This window comes from Pleurodeles waltl, chromosome 9 (genome assembly GCF_031143425.1).
Source record: "Pleurodeles waltl isolate 20211129_DDA chromosome 9, aPleWal1.hap1.20221129, whole genome shotgun sequence".
In the NCBI taxonomy this organism is placed as follows: Eukaryota; Metazoa; Chordata; class Amphibia; order Caudata; family Salamandridae; genus Pleurodeles; species Pleurodeles waltl.
Window position 1 is genome coordinate 268,977,870 of NC_090448.1, and position 22,901 is coordinate 269,000,770.

The 22,901-nt window shown below is 44.4% G+C and overlaps 1 protein-coding gene across 4 annotated transcripts in view; it reads right to left on the reverse strand.

The window, feature by feature from the left end:
• The window catches only part of ASPN (asporin), a 244,585-nt gene that overhangs the window by 20,601 nt on the left and 201,083 nt on the right, over nucleotides 1–22,901 (reverse strand). For all 4 annotated transcript variants that reach the window (XM_069206678.1, XM_069206681.1, XM_069206680.1 and 1 more), the window contains exon 6: nucleotides 9,056–9,149. In XM_069206678.1, coding sequence (XP_069062779.1) covers nucleotides 9,056–9,149 — 94 coding nt within the window. The remainder of the gene's footprint in view (nucleotides 1–9,055; nucleotides 9,150–22,901) is intronic.

Below are 22,901 nucleotides of genomic sequence, written 5' to 3' on the forward strand. Positions count from 1 at the left end.
CTTTGTGGAGCTATCCTGCAGTTGCTGCTTCTGCCTGTGCAAGGGGCCTTCCTGCTTGTGAAGAAATCTCCAAGAGCTTGCCTCCTGTTGTTGAAGTCTCAGGGCCATCAAATACTTCTCCTGCCAGCACCTGCACTCTCTGCTGAGACTCCTGCCCTGTCAAGTGGTGCCCTATCCAGTTCCTGGGGCCTTGGAAGGTGAAGCTGGCAGACCAAGGCTGAAAATCCACGCACAGACCGCCGTGTGGGGAAAATATCGACACACCTTCCGAGACGCGGCTGAAAAACGATGCTCCGCCGGCTTCGCAGCAGAAATCGACGCTCCACCGGCATTGCGGCTGGAAAATTGATGCACGTAGCTGGAAGAATGACGTGCAACACCCGCTGATGGAGACTGATAACGTCACAACCCACATTGCATGGTTTTGCTGATACAGTGCCGAGGATTTTCAACGCAAACCTTGCTGGGAGCGGAAATCCACAAAACGCCTACCCGGACCCGAGTGCTGCCCAGATCAACGCATTGCTCCCCTGAGGGGAGGAAAAAGGGCGCATGCCGACCCGGACGGAGAAGGAGAAATAACGCACGTTCTCACTTGCAGATGAGAAATCGACGCACCTCTTACATTACTTCAACGCACACTCGCCTGTGCGTGGTATTTTGACGTTACCCAGGTACTTTTCAATGCTAACAGTGTTTTGACTGTTTACAAAGGGATTTAAGACTCTTTTGGCTTTTTTATTAATAACTCGACTTGTGTATGTTGGATTTTTGTTGTTTTGGTCTTGTTTTGTTTAGATAAATATTTTAAATTTTTCTAAACCTGTGTTGTGTCAGTTTGTAATGTTTTCATCAAGTGGTTTTGTTGGTACAAATACTTTACACCTAGCACTCTGAAGTTAAGCCTGCCTGCTTGTGCCAAGCTACCAAGGGGGTGAGCGGGGGTTAGCTGAGGGTGATTCTCTTTTACCCTGACTAGAGAGAGGGTCCTTGCTTGGACTGGGGTAACCTGACTGCCAACCAAAGACCCCATTTCTAACAGCCTCACTCATACCCATGTGACTAGCTCTTGATTTAAAGAATGCAGTACAAGTGGCAGCTCTTAAATCTATGGTCTACTGGCTTTAGGGTTTGGACTAGTAACTCCCCAATACCCTAAACCAATCATTCACAAAAGAAAGAGTACAGGACAAAATTGAGCAGCTTTGATGGTTTTGGCACTTTAAAACCCGGACGTATAAAATAGGAATGCATGAAGTCTGGGATAATCCTGATCAGATTAAGAAGGACCCACTGGTGTGTCTAAAGAGTAGATACTGGAATTATATTTATGAGAATTGGTTGTGCAAGAATGACGAGTTTCCTGGAATATAAGGGCTACTCAGATTTTGAATCATTCCTGGATAGAAGCGACTATTCGGAAAGTTTTCAATTTCTTGCCTGAGTTTGAGGATCTTATTTAGGAAGAAGAATGGCGGATTCCTCATATCTGTAATATTCTGGATGGTAAACATGCACAGAGGGCTGTTGCTTTAGAATATTAAACAGTTCCACCTGGGAGGTACTTGCATTTTTCAGTTTGCTTATTAAAAAGGTTTGTTTGTCTCTGTCAAGAATGGTTCTGTAGGTGCTTGAAGTAGATGTGAGAATTGTGAGGTCAGTTTCAGTGGTCAGTCTTCCATGTACATTCAGTTTTTTTACAATAACAATTTGTGAGTTAATTTGCTGAGAGTACCAAGGAGATGATTTATTTTTGTTTAATGTTTTGTTTTGAATGGGTACAATAAGATTGAGAATGTCCTTTCATTTCTGGTGATACCACTATGCTTGGTTTGATGGATTCCTAGCACCTACTTCAAGGGTGTTTGATGAGATTAATGACTTTAAATATTGCAGGGTCGATATTGTATAGTGTCCATTGGAATACTTCAGTTTATATAGGGTTAGTGACAGGAAGACAAGGGCTGAGGTAGGAGAAAGGGGAGAGGTAGGTGGTTTGACCAGTCTTGCATTGATACTGGAATTGAACTAGATCTTGTTGGTCTATGATGAGGTCTAAAATAGACCATTTCATATGCCTAATTAGTACATACCAAGTATGCGGTGAAGCTGTTCACAATGAAGTAACTTCAGATAACAATTACAATGCAAAGCTTATTGGTGTACAGTCTTACCAAATATAAATGTCATTACAGTCAGTGAAGATGTCTAATATCAACAATATTTGAAGCCTTGCAGAGGAGTAAATCTATCTTCAATAAAAACATGGTTTTAATCAGAACATAGGAAATTGAACTGTGGTGACTGGTCATTTGTACTCAGCCATGTGTCTGGCTGACAGTGAGGAGTGGTGGGTGGTGGGGGGTAAGCAGGGAGTGGGTAATCCGTCACCGGGCAGAGAAAGGCTAGATTTGTTGTGGCTCCGTGCCAAGGTAGCCGTAAGGCCCCCTTGGGCCCTCTCCCCTCCATGAAGGTGGTGGTATGTGGAGGAGACAGTGTCTGTCATATGTCTCTGGAATGGATGGTGAAGCATCTACCAAGGTGGTCTATAGTCAGATTTGGCCTTCACTTGCTCCAGGTAATGCTGCAAGTCAGGGGGTCAGGACCAGTCCCCTTGACCCAGCTGCATGTAATGCCCGCTATTCTGCCAAGATGCATGAGCGAAGGTCAGAGAGCCATAGGAGGAGTAGGGGAGGAAGGGTGGACTTCCACCACAAGGCTATTCTCTGTTTTGCCAGGATCAGGGCCAAATCCTGAAATTTGTTGATAGGTTTGAGTGCAACCATGCAGGTATTGACATCCAGTAAGCAATGTAACCTCACCCATTGGATCAGAGAGCCTGTGGCTTCCCGGAGGAACCATGTCACCCCCCCCATAGGAGTCAAACATTTGCCCACATTGCCATTGATCAGGTCAGGTCTTTATCAGGTCTTTATCAGAGTGATGCACTTGAATGCCTAGGTACCTGAAGGAGTTACATGTCCAGGGGAGTAGGGTCTGGGGAAGAGCACTCTGCTGTTCTGCTGTGAGGGCCATAAGGGGGAATAAGTGGGATTTGTCCCAATTCAACCAATATCCAGACACTTCCCCGACTTGTTGTAGAAGTACCATTAGGGTGGGGAAAACTGTGGCATCCTCTCTAAGGTGCACCAGGGTGTCATTGGTGTATAGAGAAACTATGTGCCAATGGTCACCAGTTCTGTGTCCCCAGTCTGCCGCCCAGGCATGAAGCGTGCACGCAAGTGGCTTCATTGCCAATGCTAATTTTATAGGGGAGAGAGGGCGTCCCTGATGGGTGCCTCATTCAATATTAAATGTGTCAGCTATAATGTTTCCTGTTTTAACCTGGGTGAGTGGTGTGTTGTACAATATGTCAATCCATCTGAGGAAACGAGGGCCAATGCTTATTCTTGTGAGGGCTTCCTTCATATATTCCCATCCCAAGGTATTGAATGCCTCATCAGCATCCAGATTAATGACCCAAGGGTTCACACCCGTGGCTGGTGACCAATCCATTATCATGAACAGGCAGCAGAGGTTCAGGAAGGTGTTCCTTCCAGGTATAAAGCTATTTGTATCTGGGTGCATTACGTGTTGTGAGATGGGGATCAGTTGGTTGGCTAGAACCTTGCCAAATACCTCTTAACCAGAATGTAACAAGGAGAAGGGACAGTAAGAGCCCATCAAGAAGGGGTCTCTGTCGGGCTTAGGTAGGACAACCAATATCGCTTAGCCGCTGAGTAGCTGAGTTGAAAACTTTTGGTAAATAAGTGATCCACGCAGATTGAATGTTTGCATAAAATGTTATCAGGCACATGTCAGCCTAAGTAGTCCTATAGCGTGCCACATGTTTTATTGCATCTGTTTTTTGGATATCGGACAGGGGAGCCTCAAGAGCCACCTGTTGAGCCACCTGTAGGCATGGGAGACATATGGTATTTAGAAACGATCCAATTGTACTACATCCACTGCTATCGGGCTACATACAATTTGGTGTAGTAAGAGCAGAACGCTGCATTAATGGCAACTTGGGGGTTGTGTGATATGCCCACCTCGCCGCAAGTAGTGGTGACGGGGACTCGGGGGGAGTCGTAGTGGAGGAGCCAAGCCAACAGCCTGCCGGCCTTGTCATCCTCAACATTCTTCTGCGTCAGATAGTCATTGAGATCTAGTGTGCCCAGTTAGTCGAGGGTCGTCTCATGAGCAAGCCTTGACCACATCAGGGGGATGACCACTGAACTTTCATTTGGTAGCAGGCTTTTGTATTGCCGGATGTCTGTTTCCAGGGTGTGAATTTCTATGCGCAGCACCAGCTTGTTGCCATAGACCATCTTTTAGCGTGACTGCAAGACTTGTTGAATGTGTCCCACTCCAAACAGGCATCAGAGGCTGTATTGTCATTTTCACTGAAATATATGGTAATATGTTGGGATAAGGTAGGGTGGGAGGCGCCATCACACAGGGCTTCATCACAAAGCCTCCATGTGAGTATTCTAGAGCACCCCAGGCAAGTTGGAGTTTTAGTGGGCAGTGGTCGGAGGAAGTGCTTCCCAGATATTCAGCACAGATGACTTTCGTTCGCGCCTATGGGCTGCAATAAAAGATAAATTCTGGTGGGCATCATGTAGCCCAGAGTATCAGGAGCATTTGGGTGTTGCAGGATGTAGGCTGTGTCAGGTGTCAAGCATCTGTATGTGGAAAGTCCAATGTTTTAGATGGTGAGTAAGCACCTCAGGTTGAGCACCAGGTATAGGGGGTGAATGGCCTTAGTCTAGGTTGGGGACACAGTTATAGTATCCTCCCCAGTAACAAGGTGCCAGCGCATTGTCCAGTAGTGCGGGAGTGAGGGATCACAGGAAGAGGCCCTGATTGATGTTGGGAGCATATAAGGAGATCAGCATGACAGGGGAGCCATATAAAACCCCCTCTGAGACCCCATATCTCCCTTCTGGATACACCTTAAGGTTTAGACCCCCCCCAGCGAGACCCCAGGTGCTACCCATATCAAGGCATCTTTAGCTTAGTGAGAGTAGGCGGCCACTACCAGTGTACCCTGTCATCATCTGCGCACATTCATAAGTTCCAGGGCATTGACATGGGTCTCCTGGAGTAGTGATATCTAGATTTTGTGCCTGCGTAAATATTGGTGCACAGGCTAGCCCCCTAACATTCCAGGTCAATATTAGATATTGTATACAGAACTACCACCCTGCACAGTGATTTAAAAGGCAGTGAAGGCGAGAGCTCCACAGCTCTGGAGTCCCCTCACGGATCTCCACTGCCCCACCAAGCTCTGTTGACCAATCACCTAAATAAGCAATGTAACAAGAAAGTACAAAAGAAGAGAAAAAACAAACATAAAAGAATGGTTTATGAACACCTAGTAGGCATACATGAATGATAATGTTAAGTATGCGATACGCAGCCCTCGACCAGTTGTAGATCTTTTTTGCCACTCGCTGCCCCTCAAGGCACAGGGGGACGTTCAGCAAAATTAGCCATCCCTCATGCGAGCACACCCCTAGATTACTTCCTCGGCTGTCTGAGGAGTCACTACTGGGCCACCTCCAAGCATAGTATCTACCAGGTTTAGGGGCATGTACGGAGTCTCATCTTCATGGCTCCCCACAACTAAACCAGCCGGGGCAGGGGAAGCTACTCGCTGTCCCCCCTCTGCAAGCACCTGTGCCCTTTTTTTCATAGCCTGTTCTTTCGTTGGGCTGACCAGGTCTGCGGCACAGTTGTAACTTCCACTCCATGGGAGAGTCCGACGACTCCAGTGATGGGGCAGTGATGCCCCTGCGCTCCAGCCAGGACCATGCATCCTCAGGGCAGGTACAAAAGATGGCGCTGTCACCTTGCATGATCTGGAGCATTTCAGGGAATTGAACAGCATATTTGATGTCATTTTCCTGGAGGCATCGCTTCAAGGCCAGAAAGGAGAACCTGCTCTGTTGCACCTCCAGGGTGTAGTCTGGGAAGATATTAACTTGCGAGTTCCCCACCTTCCATGGTCCTCTGATGCAGATGACCTGCAAGATGTGATCTCTGTCTCTGTAAATGAAGAGGCGAGAGAATATTGGACATGGAGGGGCTCCTAGAGGGAGCGGTCTGCCTAAAACTCTACGAGCGCACGTGACAGAGAAAAAAGTGGAGTGTTTGACCTGCAAGATGGTCAAGGTAGAGGCCCATGCTGGGGCCCTATACATGCTCCGGTATGCTCACAATCTGTATGTAATTGTGACGATATCTGCCCTCCTGGTCATCCGTGTGTCTTCGGAAAAATGTTACCTCTTCCTGCAGGACTTTGATGTGTACACCAGCTTCAGAGACTGACGGGCCAAGGGACACCAGAGCTGATTCTGTGGACTTTACTCGTTCTTTTAGCTTCTTGTGGTCCTCTCTCATGAGGCGTCAATCTTGCGTTCCAGGGTGGTTTTGATATCCAACACTGCTGTGAGGATCTTGGCAAATCTACGTTAGTGCTCCACCAGTGTGTTCCCCTCTGACTCATCTGAGCCACTCCTATGGCTGCTGGGCACCGCTGCAATTGTTCTATCTTGCTTTGCGCAGGCCATGTTGGCAGTGTGGTGTGCCAGTAGGTAAGGCTGTGGGGTAGCCTCAGGAGTCATAGTACTGAGGCACTGCACAAGGGAATTCTGTAAAATCCTGGATGTGGTGCAGCACTCAGGACTTGGGTATCCTAGGGGAGGGGAAAATGAGAGGAAGGCTCTTCAGCACCCTTGTGTCTCTGGATTCAGTGCAGTAGGGGCACGGCTTTCAACAAGTTCAAGTGCCATGGTCAGCAGGGATGATACAGCACAGCGGCACAGCAACAGCGCTTGTTGTCCTTCTAGATTGTGCCTTCGCACCAGAGCGCTAGAGTTTAGGCCACAGGTGTGAGAAGGGGAAGAGACCACACTGTGTCACTGTTGAGTCGCTGATAATAAGGAAGGTCCAATCCCATTGTGACTGCCTCAGGTAGGCCACCTGCCTGCAAATGTCACAAGGGGGAAAGGGCAAAAAAGGGGGAGGAAAGAGTCCCAGGCTGGAGCGTCGGGCTCCCCGCAGGACACTCAATGAAGCAGGGTCAGCTGATGAGGCCAGTGTCCAGGTTTCAATGTAGTGCCCACATTGTTTGGGGTGATGCAAGAGCTGTGACGGTGTTCTCCATGGGATCTTAGCGTGGCTGCGCTTGGTTCTAAGAGGCTGATACGAGAGACAGAAGAGCCTCTGCCGTGCCTCACAACAGCGAGGCTCTCAGTGTGCATATGGGCAATGGAAGGGTCCACTTTCCATGGCGTCTCAGCGCAGCCACACTCGGGTATGAGTGGCTGATGCAGGAAGCGGAAGAATGGCTGCCTTGCCTCGTGACAGCGAGGTTCTCTGTGCACGTACAGGAGATGGAAGGTCCCACCTTCAGCAAGGGGCCTTGGGTGTTGCGCCAGTGTCCATGCTCAAGGAACCACAGCTCGATTAGCCTGTGGTCATTGGGCTCGCTCCTCCATACCGCAAGCCACAGGCCACTCTCAATGGTCTCAAGACCCCTGCAGCCAAATTAATCACAGCGAGGGGAGCGGAGGGCCGGAGGGTGCGGCAGGCACATTAGGGGGAGTCAGAGATTGTGCAAACACCCAGGTGAGTGACAGCAATGGCACAGGATATTTTCTTAACGTCCGAAGGCTGCAGAGCTCTTTCCTGTGCGATCTACGTGGTTGTCATCTTGGCCATGCCCCGGACTATAGTATTTATAGTATTTGTTGGTTTGAATGCCATGGATTATTAGTCAGCCATTAAATTTAGCCATTGGGTGGGTGTTTAGTAAGATCAGTAGGATAGATTGTCTCAGAGATATTGTTGTCTGAGTCTAGAAGCTTAATGGGCAAACGAGGACCTCAGAACTGGTAGAAGATGACTGGGTTTCAAAGTGATAGTCAGGACAGACCAGGTACCTTAGAAGTCGGACGGATGTTAAATACTTTCAAAATTCCAAACAGATATAGAAGGTGGTGTGCATGAAACAGCTGCAATAAATCCTGTGTAACTTATTTCAATACAATTCTAAGGATTGTGAACGAAGGAGAAGTTGCAGTGAACGATATTAGACATGAGGGAACTTTCCCATATTGGATCTGAAATCACTGTAATTACAAATGTTTAAAGTAAGTGTACTTAAAATCTCAGTATTCTAACGTATTCTAATAGGACTAAACTCGCAAACCTCAAATAAATGTGTTAAAGAAATTCCAGCTCAAGCATTTCTGAAAAATAGATTATACTTTATTTATTTAAAATCTAATCATCGGAAACATGAATAATTGGGACAAGTGAGATGAAAGAATACCAGTGGCTTAACAAAGGCCCCTGCAACTCCCTTTGTGCGGGGGGTAGGCCGAGTTCCAAGGGGCCCCCCTCAGCACTTTCCTGTACTGTGCAAGAGGGGCCCGTCAAGTTGAGTTACCCCACTGAAGGAAACATGGCATTCGTCAACTCATATTCAACTGTATGCACACCTTACACAATGATCTCTGCAAGCAGAGATGGGTATTGAAAGCAATTACAGCCAGTTATCTCGAAGTAATTGTGGTTGACAAGGTTTCAGCCGTTGTATGTATGTTAGCTTAAAGAGTAGTCAACCTGTCATTAGTATTAGCGGTTTGGAGATTTAAAAACGGGCGGGTGGAAACTGCTCGGGTAACATGGCAGACCCCCAGGCACTTACCATGCTTGACAAGCACAAACAGGAGCAGCCCCTTTGTCCGAAGCCCTTTCTCAGATGTAGGTGCAGGTACACTACCTCGGAGCATCTGTTTACTACTGAGATATGCAAATAATCTCCCTTTCAAATGAAACAAATGCAGGTACTCAGTTCCTGACAGTACCTGTTCATTTAAAGCACTAGCCTGTAGGGGACTGAAAGCAGTTTCATTAAATACCAAGTCATGTAGGAACTAAGAGCAAACAACAGAGCGAAGATTCTAAATGAATATACAACAGAATTATATTGCATAGTGTTCTATATTTAAAGGAAGGATATTTGACTAAAATATTTCACCTTTGAAGATCTTTGTAACGTTTAAAATCTTCAAGTTCTACCGATGAAATTTTGTTATGGTCTAGATGTAGCTCATATATAGTTGAAGGCAACCCTGTAAAGACAAAGGATAAAAAATAGAAATATTAAACACACTGTGGATTTTTTTCGTATTTTATTTTATACTAAAATGTAAATAGAAACTAACTTGTACATGTGCAAGGACTTTTCATGACAAATTCAACTTAGACTTTCCGGCCCAGATTTAAGAGGGCGTAGCGGAATCTAACGACACATTAGCGCCATTTTTTCATGCTAATGTGGTGTTAGATGGCCAAAAATGCACCACCATATTTACAAAGTGGCGCAATGCATGCATTGCGCCACTTTGTAACCTCTTACACCACATTATGCCTGCAGCAGGCATAATGTATTCAAGTGGGGGGTACCCCCGTTTGGGGGGGGGGCAGTACAAATGGCACAAAGAAATCAAAGAGATTTATTTGTGTCATTTTTTCCGACATTTATATCGCCTGCTCAAAGCAGGAGTTAAAAGGAGGAATACCATTGTTTTCAATGGGCCCCTATGTACTGTTCAGGGTTAGCGCCAACATTTTGGTGCTAACCCTCAACAGTACATCAATAGCTTCAGAAATACTGACGATATTGCCTCCTACCTGCGCCATGGTGCGCCGTATTTTAGATATGGTGCACACATGGTGGTGGTGGTGGGGGGGGCACAGGGGGCCGCAAGAAAAGTGGCGCTACATGTAATGTAGCACCACTTTTCAGGCACTATCCGCACAATGAGTGTCTTGTAGTTTAGGTACATTTACTGCTTTTTCTCTTTGCACCCTCGTTGTGCTTTGGTCGGTATGTTTTTATTGCAGATGGCAACACATAAAATATAGCCCCTAGACATTATCAAGAGTCATTTCGATAACGTAATTTATGGACAATAGTAAAATGAAATAATTCACACAAAAATATTAATATTAAGGAATGTTTAAATCAAGTTCAACTCACAGTCAGTATCCTTGAAAGTGAGAATGTGTTTTTGAAAACCCCACAGTGCTAATACAGTTTGGGATTATATATAAAACTGATTGAATGAATAAGTAGGAAGCACTAGTCACTAATATTGTTTGCATTAACAGGGGCAGGTAACAGAAAGACTTATACTGACTTACGTTTCAGATGTACCATTCTCTCTGTACTGCAGTATAGCAGCTGTGAGAAAGTTGAGTATTAGCTGGGGAGGACGGTATCCACCTCAAGTAAAAAAGTTACTATTCTCATTATGTCCAGTAAAGATTTCAGTAATTAAAACCTAATCTCAACCCCTGACAGCTTTAGCGCAAAGCAGACAGGTTTAATTTAAGAAAACATGTAAACCATTTAAGTACTAAGACAGTAAAAAAGATCAAACTAAACATAGCAAAAATGGCATTCTAGTTTATAAAAATAGAAAAAAGATTTATAAGCAAAATGACACCAAAATGTCAAAAAAAACAATAAAGGAACCAGTAATCTAAATTTTCAAAGTTTTAAATAAAAATAGTTTGAAAAAGCAATAAGTGCCAACAATTGTCGTTTGGATGTGCCTAATTGGGACGTAGGTGTGATTTAAGCAGACCGCAATGGAGTGCTGGTCAGATACAAAAACACAGATTTGACCTGGTTGGAAGTTTTACATTTGCACTTAGGGCCTCATTACGCAGACTGCAGTGGCTATGGGGTTCCGACCGCCATATTACAAGTTTGGCGGCCCAACCGCCATCCAACCGCTATATCCTGCAGGATCCTGGATTCCAACGGGTTGACATTAGGGCACGAGGTATAGTTACTTGAGGTATTCTATGGATTAGTATGTTTACATCCCTGTAACCTTTTTTTAATTATTATTTATATATACACATATATGTGTGTGTATAATAATTACTGGCAGTTGCCAGTAAGTAGTTATAGTTAGGACCTAGTTTCCATAGAAAAACCATTTTTTGTTTTGCCAATAACATTTGTGCCATTTGACGAATCTTCACAAATTTTCAAACCTAATTCAACAGTCAGTTCTGCTGCTGTCTTGAAAGTTTGGGGGTGAACCGTCAAATGAGGGCCAAGAAACAGGGAGGTCCCAAAACATGTTTTCCCAGTGTATTTTCCCATAGGGCCTTTAAACATGACTGCAGCCCGAACCGCTGAGCGTAATTACACCACATTTGGCAAGCAGCTAGATCTTGGTGCGCAGATCATGCTTTTTGTTATGTAGTGTAAATCCATTCAGTAGTTTTGGAGTTATTAAAGGAAACGTAAATATAGCTATCTGGGCAGAGCCTAAGCACAGATATCATGGTGAGAGCTGGTTGGCTGCCAGCCCCTTCAACGAGGAAGTGCTGGCAACCATCTTGGGATCAATATGCATAATAGCACCCCATTGAAATGCATTGTAGTGAAGTGCAGGTTTTCAGGGTCACAAAAGGAGAATGTATAAAGGTGATAACAGATTTGAGTTACAATAGAAATCATTTGTTGATGGTACCTATTGGACCTCGCCCTTTTTGCAGGGTCATCCCCAAACTTTTTGCCTCTTTCCTCCTGTTTTTCCTGACCTGTTTTTGTTGGCTTTAGAACTCTGAGCACTTTACCACTGCTAACCAGTGCTAAAGTGCATATGCTCTCCTTGTAAATTGTACTATTGATTGGTTTATCCATGATTGGCATATTTGATTTACTAGTAAGTCCGTAGTAAAGTGCACTAGAGGTGCCCAGGGACTGTAAATCACAGGCTACTAGTGGGCCTGCAGCACTGGTTGTGCCACCCACATAAGTAGCCCTGTAATCAGTTCTCAGACTTGCTAAATTAGTTTTTCACTATTGCAAGGCCTGTCCCTCTCATAGGTTAACATGGGGGCTACCTTTAAATATGATTAAAGTGTAGATTCCCTTTGGGAGTGGATAGACATGTAGAGTTTGGGGTCTCTGAGCTCACAATTTAAAAATACATCTTTTAGTAAAGTTGATTTTAAAATTGTGTGTTGGAAAATACCACTTTTAGAAAGTAAGCATTTTCTTACTTAAACCATTTCTGTGACTCTGCCTGTCTGTCGATTCCCTGCCTGGGTCAGTTTGACAGTTGGGCTGGTTGCACCTCTCACTATGATGACACTCCACTCTGCCACACTCCATTTCATGACACTCCAGTCAATGACACTCCATCGTCCAACACTCATCTCTACTATTCGACCCGCCACTGCACTGTAAAAAATGTTGCATCACTCTACGATACTCCACTCTGTGATATGACACTCCATGCCACTCCATTTTATAACGCTTTACTCCACTGTATGCTACACACGCCACTCTTTGGCCATGCAAACTGCGATTTGACACACGTTTATAAAAAAATAAAAACCATTAACATAAAATTAAAAAAACAACAGTTAAGGATAATTTACAGTTAGAAATTCTTTATGTATTCTTTCTATACAGATCCAACTTAAAAAACACAAACATTAAAAATAGTAAAGGTATAATTATAACTTCAATGTGTAATTTACGCACCACCTTCAAACCACTGTAGGTCACATACCTCCACTTCACTTCTCACACTACATTAGCTATGGCTTATGCCTTTTCCAAGCACTGTTTATACCCTTGCATACTACATCTCTTATAGCATGTGAAATCAAAGCATTCATAACAACACATAACTTATCAAATGACATTATTTGTCACAACACAGTGCATGGTAGAAGGCAAGTTATAATTATTGTTGTATGGTTTGTGTGCTAAGGGGGCTAGCCCTGTGGCCCCATTGCACACTGGGTGCCCTGGCGGGCCACCCGGGAGAGATGGCCAGGTGCCTGGGGACGGGGCCACTGGGGTCAAAATCGGCCCAGGGAGGGGGCTCTTGTGGTCCACCTCTTCTATTTAGTAAAGGCCGGGCCCTGGGGATGGGGTCCATGGGGCTGAGATCGGCTCAGGGAGGGAACTGTGTGGACCACCTCCTCTATAAAATGAAGGCCTGGCCCCAGGGGATGGGGTCCCCATGGCCACAATTGGTTGTGGTAAGAGTTATTTCAACTAACTATAACTCGTGCCCTAATGTAACTATAAGTTGCCCCCTCACCATGCACTGCTAATTACCCTAGATATCACAGGATTCATGACAACGTCTATAACAATATTAAAGTTATAAATTAAGTGTTAGCAGTCAAATTCATGAGGAAACAACTGTGCATGGCAGGAGTGTGAGTTATAGTTACCTTAGGGCGTGAATTATAGTTACTTGAAATAACTTTAACTGCTGAATTCAGAACCAACCTATAATGTCCCTGCAACCCTTGTTTTTTTTCAGTGAATTTCTATGTTTTTTTAAATTCTGTTTCCTACTTATAACGTCCCTGTAACCTTTGTTTCTTTTTGAGTGGAAGAAAAAAAAAAAAAAAAATATATATATATATATATAATAATGAAAAAAAACTAGTGGTTAATATGGAAAAACCTAGGGGTTAAATGTACGAAAGGATTTAGCAGTCGTAAATGGCGAATTTACGACTGCTGAATAGCCTTCGGACATATACCAACCCTATTTTACGAATCAGTAACCTATCACCAACGCATAAAATAGGGTTTACCCTTCAGTAGTAAGAAGGGGCGTGCAAAAGGCGTCTCTTCCGAATAGTGAGTCGTAGGGGCATGTAAGAATGTTTTGCAACCGGAATACTTTACCGATTTCGTGAAGGAGGTGGTAATTCATTTGCAAACAGGAAGGGAACACCTTTCCCTTTGTGAATATGGGTGCCAACAGTTTTTAAGAGTAGGCAGAACACTGTTAGTTTTTAATTTTGAAACACATCCTTTTTTCCTGTAACGAAAACGGGCTGCGTTAAAAAAAATACTTCTCTTAAAAAGCAGTCACAGACATGGTGGCCTGCTGACCCCAGCAGGCTACCATCCCTGTGAGTGCAGGCTATTGTGACCTGCCTTATGAATATTGATGAGGCTGGTGCCTTGAAACCCATTTGGAAGTCGCAGACGAGTTCCTAATTGCGAGTCACAAAAAGCTACAATTAGGAATTGGAAAAATGTTGGGATCGTACATGTGCTCCTAGATTTTTAGTATTTGGTCAGAAGAAGAAAGTATTTAAATGTTTTTAGGGGTGACACAGAACAGGTGGCATCATGTAGCTATACACATGCATTTCTTGGCTAATCTCGAATGGAAAATACATTGCGAGGTGGTGAAATCCAGCACGATGCCCTCTATATTGGTAATTCATACATGTAAGAACGAATATTGTGGTCCCAATTTGATGCCAGTTATAGCAGTGTTTAAAGCCATGGTGCAGTCAAAATGGTTGTACCATGCCGAGTTAGTTTATCTCAGTGGAAAGCGCAGCTAGGAGGGAATTGAAGGGCAGTGCCTCGAAGAGGTGTTAAACACACCAAATACCGCAGTAGTGCAAGCATTAAGGCTGCTATTAAGTATTACTTCTTGGAGCCACTTCTCGGAGAGGCCAGCCCTGAGTTTTGGAATAAGCTATTAGAACCACGTGAGCTTAAGATATCTCAGTCGCCCAAAGATAACACGTTAAGAAGTGGGATGCGCTTAGCTGTGAGTCTAGGGGAATTATTGTCATTATTGAAAGAGCGCTATGTATTGGGCTCTTCCAATATGTGATACCCCCTTTCATGTTTTCCAAAAAGATATTTTAAGAAAGAGTCACATCAACTATATTCTAAGGAAAAAAAAACACTGCGTTTTGTTGGGCTTCCTTGCCAATCTGTACGGTGTTTCCCTGTATATCTGATCTTGCCAATCCAGTCATGTAACTGGAGTTTTATGGCTTCGATTTGGGATTAACCCCATGTATTAATGGGGGGGGGGGGGGGGGGGGGGCCTGGTCAACAGATTAAGGGCAAATGGGAGTTTATGTGACTGTCGTAAGAAAATTAATTTCAACAATAAGCATATGCTACTGGACTGTTTGATTTTTAGAACGGGGTGCAGCCATTTTTTAAAAGCATTTTTTTAACCAAATATGGAATATTTAACCACTGGGAAGCCATAACATTTTTTCTCACACATAACGTTTAGATGTGACTTGTGCAATGGGTGTTTTCGTGTCAGCTAGTGGGAACATATGGGAGAACTTTTGAATGAGATCACTTTGTAACGTACAAATAGGATCAGGAACGCTATGCAGATGTAAACAATGTTAAGCGGCTACTTGGTACGAGTTGCATTTGAAAACGTGTGTTGTTTTATGAAATGGACGGGCATGTTTTCTTCATGGGTTTTAAGTGTGTTGTATGGACTACGGTCTAAAATATGATGATGATGATGAAAAAAATAAGTTCCAGGGCCCTTGTCAGGAAGCCACTACAGTTTGAACCATTCATTGCCGCTGCCAGTGCCGTCATTGATTGAAGCAACACAACTACTATCCATCTGACCCTTTAAGTGTGACAATTCAGAATATTCCAGGCCTCCAAAACGATAGGAATGCCTTGGGAGGAGGATACTAGGGCCCATATTTATACTTTTTTTGCACCGCGTTGACGTCATTTTTTGACGCTAAAGCGGCGCAAACTTACAAAATACAATTACACTGCTTTTGCGTCAAACAGAGGCGCAAATGCAGCGCTAAAAATTTATAAATACGGGCCTAGGCATTTTAAAATATATATGTTGAATTAATAAACAACTGCTGAGTTGTTCTCTAATTTAAACAGAGAGCGTCACTATGTGCTGATTATCATAAGTGATTGTGTCGACAATTAAGTGCTAGTGTTGAGGACCGGACAGCACTGGATCAAATTAATCACTGCCCAGGTGTTTACTGACAGAGACCAGGGAATGTCAGAAACACTCCGTCCACCACAATTTCTGGCTGACCTCCTTGTAATCCCACTGCCTCCGTGGACTCTCTAGATGTTTCATCATCGAGTCCAACTCCTTCACTTTTCTTCTCATATCAATCTGCCTCTTCATCACAGACTCCTTGGTTCCTGCCACTGTCCCTTTAACCACACAGCTTGGCCTGACCTGCACTCCACTCTGCAAATTCGGGTACCCCATTACATGCTGGTTGAGTAACTACCCCAAAAGAAGAACACAAATTTTTCCATGAATCACACTTAGGGGGTCATTCCGACCCCGGCGGGCGGCGGGCGGCGGGCGGAAACCGCCCAAACACCGCCCCGCGGTCAAATGACCGCGGGGAGCATTTTGACTTTCCCGCTGGGCCGGCGGGCGATCTTCAAAAGATCGCCCGCCGGCCCAGCGGGAAAGCCCCAGCAAAGATGAAGGCGGCTCCGAATGGAGCCGGCGGATTTGCTGGGGTGCGACGGGTGCAGTTGCACCCATCGCGATTTTCAGTGTCTGCTATGCAGACACTGAAAATCTTGTTGGGGCCCTGTTAGGGGGCCCCTGCAGTGCCCATGCCAGTGGCATGGGCACTGCAGGGACCCCCAGGGGCCCCACGACACCCGTTCCCGCCAGCCTGGTTCTGGCGGTGAAAACCGCCAGAACCAGGCTGGCGGGAAGGGGGTCGGAATCCCCATGGCGGCGCTGCATGCATCGCCGCAATGGAGGATTTCCTGGGGCAGGGGAAAACCGGCGGGAAACCACCAGTTCCCCTTTTCTGACCGCGGCTTTACCGCCGCGATCAGAATGCCCCGGAAGCACCGCCAGCCTGTTGGCGGTGCTTCCTCTGCCCTCTGCCCTGGCGGTGAGACACCGCCAGGGTCAGAATGAGGGCCTTAGACCTATCCACTTTTCTTTTCTTTCCTTCAGTAATTATTTTATTTTTATTTGTGAGTATAGCCCTATGTGTGCTATGCACCATTCACATTTCTTAAACAGTCTATGAATTTTAGTTCTGGGGTTACCCTCTTTCTTTTTCCTATGCCTTTCCAGTTGACCTTTGGGCTTCTATAGATTTTAGTGCTAATGATGATCCCATACCCATAAGACACATTAACCACCATTGCCTTAGAACCATGGATCGGCCCAATTCAAACTATTAATACAGATATGGGCTGTGTAAGTATTAATTATTTGTGATACACTTATATACTGGTTTAATAATATTCATGTGCCACACTTTTCACAGCACTGAGCAAATATTTGTTCGGATTTCCTTTGTAGGGACCAATATGGTTTGGTTAATATGTGAAATATACACAGCAGAAGGTGGGAACAGTGAACAGGTATTGCCACTCTCTGTTTCTGACATGTGCTGTCTAAAGTTAATTCATGTACCAACAAAGATAATTTCTGAGTTATATGTATGAACTTTAGCCAACTCAGATGCCAATAAAACTGGTGCTCACCTCTGTGGTGAGCCATCTCAGCATCCCATCATAAAGCCACAGCTGTTCTCCCCTGCTCTCACCCTTTTCTCTGTAGTGCATACTTGTGTGATGGAATTGTAGTGGGACTGCTCCAAAGCTCTGCTATTTACACTAAAATGTTCTTAGCCACCTTGCCCCCTTAAGTTAAAAACACAAGCAGAAGGTGCCCATGCTCCCTTAAGCAAAAGAGCATTTTTAAAACAAATGACTGGTAGGGGAGGGCATTAAAGAGTCAAGTACAAATAATGAACGCATAAAAGTCTTGCACTCCTGCGCTCTGATACCAAAACAGTGAGCACATTTTAATTTAGTGCCCAAGTGTACGACGATGGTAAACATGGCATAAATTGAGGGTACATCTGTGTAGTCAGTGTCTACCCACTCTTTTTACAGGGTGGACGCTGTCTACCCTCCCAGAGGTGAGGTCCCACAGAAAAATGCTAAACTTATCCCCGTGTAGTTTTCAGACACCAGAACACATTCAGCAGCGCCTGCATGTTGTGTGCTTTAGTTTGGAGCAGAAATGTTCAGACAAGGAGGGGGCTTATCAAATTGTAGCTGGGCCCAAAATAAAAGGACAAAGTTAAGGGGCCATCAGGTCTCCTTTTGTTGGAGCATCCTGGCTGGGAGTTATTGGGAGCCTCACACCTAAATCCAATGGAGGAGAAACAAAGGCACACATCTCACTTCACAGGTGCTGAAGAGAGAAGCCTGCTTCTGACTTAGTTCAGTCACTGTATATATGCGATATGCATGCTGTGTAAAAATGTATGATGTGTTTGTCTGTCCCAATATTTACACAAATAATTTAAATATCACTATTTTGTTTTATTTATTTTTATTGCTATGTAGCTCTACTCTTCTCAATGCAGAGTGTCAGAACACTTTACATCACACGTACACATTGTACATTGACAATAAATCATGTGTGTAAATCAATATGTTGGATTTTACAAAAGACAATGAGGGTTAGAAGGTGTAAGAGCCACACGTCCTTTAAAGCTCACTGTGCTATATTAGAAGGATTACAATTTATGAACTGAGGTAACAAAAGTACCTGTGTGTTAAAAGCAGTAACCCATTTACCCAATTACATAAAATTAAAATCTGTCCTCTGCATAGTACATAATGTGCTTTGCATGAGACATATTGACTCTCTATGCTTCTTTGACTCAAAACTGGAACTAGACAAACACAGATCTCTCCAGCAAATTTGTTATCCTCTAGAGTTATCGTGTCATATTATTATTATTCCCTATTATTTAGCTGGCCCACAAAGATCTCTTTAGCAGGTACCTTAACCCCATAAGATATTTTATAATGCAGATTCCGCAACCAATTAAGCAGAACAGATTTTCTCTTTGCTGCAAATGTATTTATGGCAGGACATAAATATGAGCACCTTGCCCTGCTGTTGTCTTACTTTTTGCGAGACAACAGCAGTGCAAACTCTGAACTCATATCTATGAGGCCACGCAATGCCACTTTGCATGGCTTTGAATGGCCTCATAGATGTAGAGGAAGGCAAGGGAGCACAAATGTCTGCATTGCCTTACTCTGTTCAAGGGAGGTGTTCCATGGTCATTGCGGTGGGTGTAGCCACTTAATATCATGGGTTTTGACGCACCCCCAGATTTACAAGAGCTTGTAAACCTGGTGATGTACCAAAACATTATTCCTCCCTATAAATATCTTTATTTCTCCTCGTTTTCTTCCTCTTTGTATGTGTGCTGCATTCTGCATGTGTTGCCAAGTCAAATAATGCACAGCGCTAATGCACGTGTTCTGGTAAATAGTGGTCATTTCCACCCCCCCAACCCCCTGGAATAAACATTGGTATGTTTGACCTGTCTATAGCACAACTGGACCTCATGTAATGAGGGCCTAAATCGATTTTCACTTTTGGGTGGAACCTGAAGGACAAAGGCTATAAAATGGGTCTTTATAATCTATAAATCTTGCTTCATATTTTTAAATGTGGCGTGCTTTTGAATTGCGGGAAGGTAATTACGTTTTGCAGAAAGCTTTGTCCTAGCTGTCTGGTTCCAAAATCTATAAAGCCTCCCTAGTTAACTGGTGTCTGTGGATTAGGTCTTGAAGGCTTCATTTTGCAGTGTGTTGGTGATGGAAAGTCTCCATAGTTTAAATGAAAAAAACTGGAATATGCTGCAGAAAGTATGAAGTAATATTTCCCTACGCTGCAAATCTGCCAATGTCCACATGCGCTTTTCACTTTGGATGGCTCCTTTCAGCATGTCTATTCCCCCCTCCTCCCCACCATGTGAATATATTTTAGTCAATTACATCTATCTTTTTGTTGGCTTTTTGAGAAGACATTCCTTATCAAAATTATTAAACGCATTCAGTTAACATTTGTATTTGATATACTTGAAATTTCCACCCATTTTCTCAAAGTTTTTTTTACTGAAATGCTGTGATTTACCTATCACAGGCTGTTGAGGGATCAAAAAGTAACACTGCCTAGTTGTTTTTAACTATGGTGCCGAAGATGCAATCTCTGATGTACGCAGCTGTAATTCGATGTGGGAGTGAGTGATGACGTTTCCTTGGTTCTGACGTGAGTGTTTCTTCTCTTGAGCAGGTATGCCTTGACAAGATTATTATGTCAGTCATGAGTACAGGGTTTTCAGACTCCCTTCGGAGGTCCATGCGGCAAGCAGGGGTTACTGGGCCTCTGCTGTTGGGCCTGTGGTCCTTTGCCTCTGATGTTATCGGGCTCGTCCTACTGTGGCTTTAGGACAGGACCACTTCAGAACTCGACTCTCAGTTATAGTGACTGCGAGCCATCGCTAGCTCGTAAGGAAGATAGTGTGTGCAGGGTCATAGTTCAACAACCACCAAACAGTCCAATATCTGATTTTCCAACTCAACGCTTGAGTAAGAAAAAGTACTTTAATATACACCATTAAAATGGAATATCACACAGTCAAGGTCAGCAGGGACTAGAAAATCCACAAGCTCTTGGGCTACTGCATTTTGGTTTACCACCCTCCACCATCATCTTACCTGAGTGTGCTTCCTCTCATGAGACTAGGCAGGTCTGCATCATGTTAGAACATCTGTTTTGCACGAATCAAGGTACAGGTGTAGATTACTCTAGTTCAGTAATGATAGCAATCAGTTCAGTACAATCGCACTGCAATGCAGGTCTTTTTTTCGCAAAGGCACCAGCATCACACATTTCTGCTCACTTCTGCTTCTGGGAAGAGAGGTCACAGGAGCAGCATTTAATTTGGGGAGGCTGTGGCAGGGTTTGGCAGCACGAGCAGTCATACCTCTTCCAGAATCGGGAGGCTTTTTCATCTGTCAGCAGAAAAGCTGACTTCTATGCATTTCAGGTCCAATAAACAGCTTCTTTCTGAGAGCCAAGTCTTCAGATGATGACCCCTTACATCTGGGGAGCTGGCTGTCAGGCAGGCACCAGCTCTGGGTGCACAGGAGCGCTCTATGACCTTTGCTGGGCACTAGCTTCTTTGGTCAAAGAGAGTCTAGATCTGGAACAAGTCGCCAGTGACTACCACTTTTATACAGTGAAGGGAGACAGGATGTGTGGTTCCACTATTTGCATTTCCAGAACTGGTTTAGGATGGTTATGCTTTCAGGTGCCCTTTACAGGCTTCTCATCAGCCCTTGGTAGAGTGATACTTCATACAGCAGGGTAGCCTCCAGCTTGCAGCACCCACAGCAGAGGCACAAATAGGGGACAGCTGTGTGCACCTGAGTATCAAAAGCCACAGTGACCACTGATCAGGGGAAAAGCAAAAGTCTGGCCTCACCTAAAGGGGCCCTTTAATTCTACACAACAGAGACTGCAGTTCTACCCTTCATCCCATCCATCTGCTGAGTGGCAGTGCTACAAGAAGACTAATCAGCTGCTCCTCTCAGCAAAAGGTCTAATGGAATTTCTAAAGGAGCCTCTCCTCTTCTTCACCACTTCATGGTCCAGACCTCCTCTCTCCAACTTCAAGAATGTAGCCAATAGACTACAATTGTCTGAGAAATCAACATCACCTCTTTCATGTGCACAGGAGGGATTAGGCAAGGAGCTTACAAAATGAACTCACAGGCCCCCATTACTCTACCTCACACATATAAACACTGCATATACCACACAGCCACATACACAAACATGCATGACAAGTGCTAGAATCTGGGTCACCACAAATAAGCAGAACTTTCCTTGGGTGGGTCAGTAGTCCTCCAGTGGCACAGATAAAAACGTCTGGTCAAAACTATGAATCACATAACACAATAACCTGGCACCACCACTCCACATGCAAACCCCATGGCTGGGACAGTGGTTCACTGTCAGTAACCAGTAAAATGAGGGGACTTGGTGCACCCCTCCATGTCACAGGATGGATCCAGGACCTCATTAATGTCAAGGTTCAGGGCTAGTCCTCTCCACATACTACACATTAGTGTGAGTCAAGGGCCAAATGAAAAACCCAGATACCAGTTACTCACAGTTGGGCACTCAGAGCAGGCTGTATGGTGAACATGACTGTACACCATACAGGGTACATTCCTGCTCGGACAGACCACCCCTCCCAGACTGCAATACAAGGAACCTTACACCACCATTATAGAAGTCTAGTTTTCAGATTAGAAAAATTAGTGAGAAAGTCCATCTACATTCCTGTGGTTCATTACAGCTTTGTGCTCTTTTGTGAAATGTAAACCTTGCAGTAATTTCAGCAACTTGAGATTTTCGCCCTTCATTGCTATCAACCACTTGAGTGACTTGTGATCTGTATCTATCACAAACTTAATGTCAAACATATAAGGTTGGAACTTTCCCAAAGTTCACACTATGGTAAAGCATTCTTTATCAATGGCCACCAAGTTCTGCTCACTGGGTAGTAACCTATAATTAATAAAGGCCATCAGATATGCTCTACCCTTGTCATTGACATGAGGCAGTACCACTGCAACTCCTTCAACTGAAGAATAAGTCTACACTACTAGAGGTTGACTGTAGTCAGTGCTCTTCAATGCTCGTATATTGTACAGTGCTCTTTCCAGGTCCGCTAAAGATTATTGGTACTCCTCAGTTGAGATCACTTTCTTTGGTTGCTTCGTGAATGTCAAAGCTATCCAAAGGGCCACTATGATTCCATAGTTAGTTACAAAGTTTCCGTAGCAACTGGTGAGCCCTTGAAAGGCTCCCATTGGTGTTTTGGTAGAGGGCACTTTTCACTCAATACCACTTCAACACTACTGAATCTTATCAGCAAACTACTGCAATTTCCTGTAACCCATTTGTTGTCCAAGCTGACTACAGTGGACTGCCCCACCTGGCACCTGGTAGCCTTAATAGTCAATTGTGTACTCTATATCTTTACCCCATCTGTTCTAGGTGATTTGGTCATCCTTCCATAACTAGCTAAACATCAAAATGTCATACAAGTGGGCCAGAAAGACCTCTTCTAGCCCAGATAGAACATAGTTCACCAGGCATCTATGGACATGGTCAGACATGTCA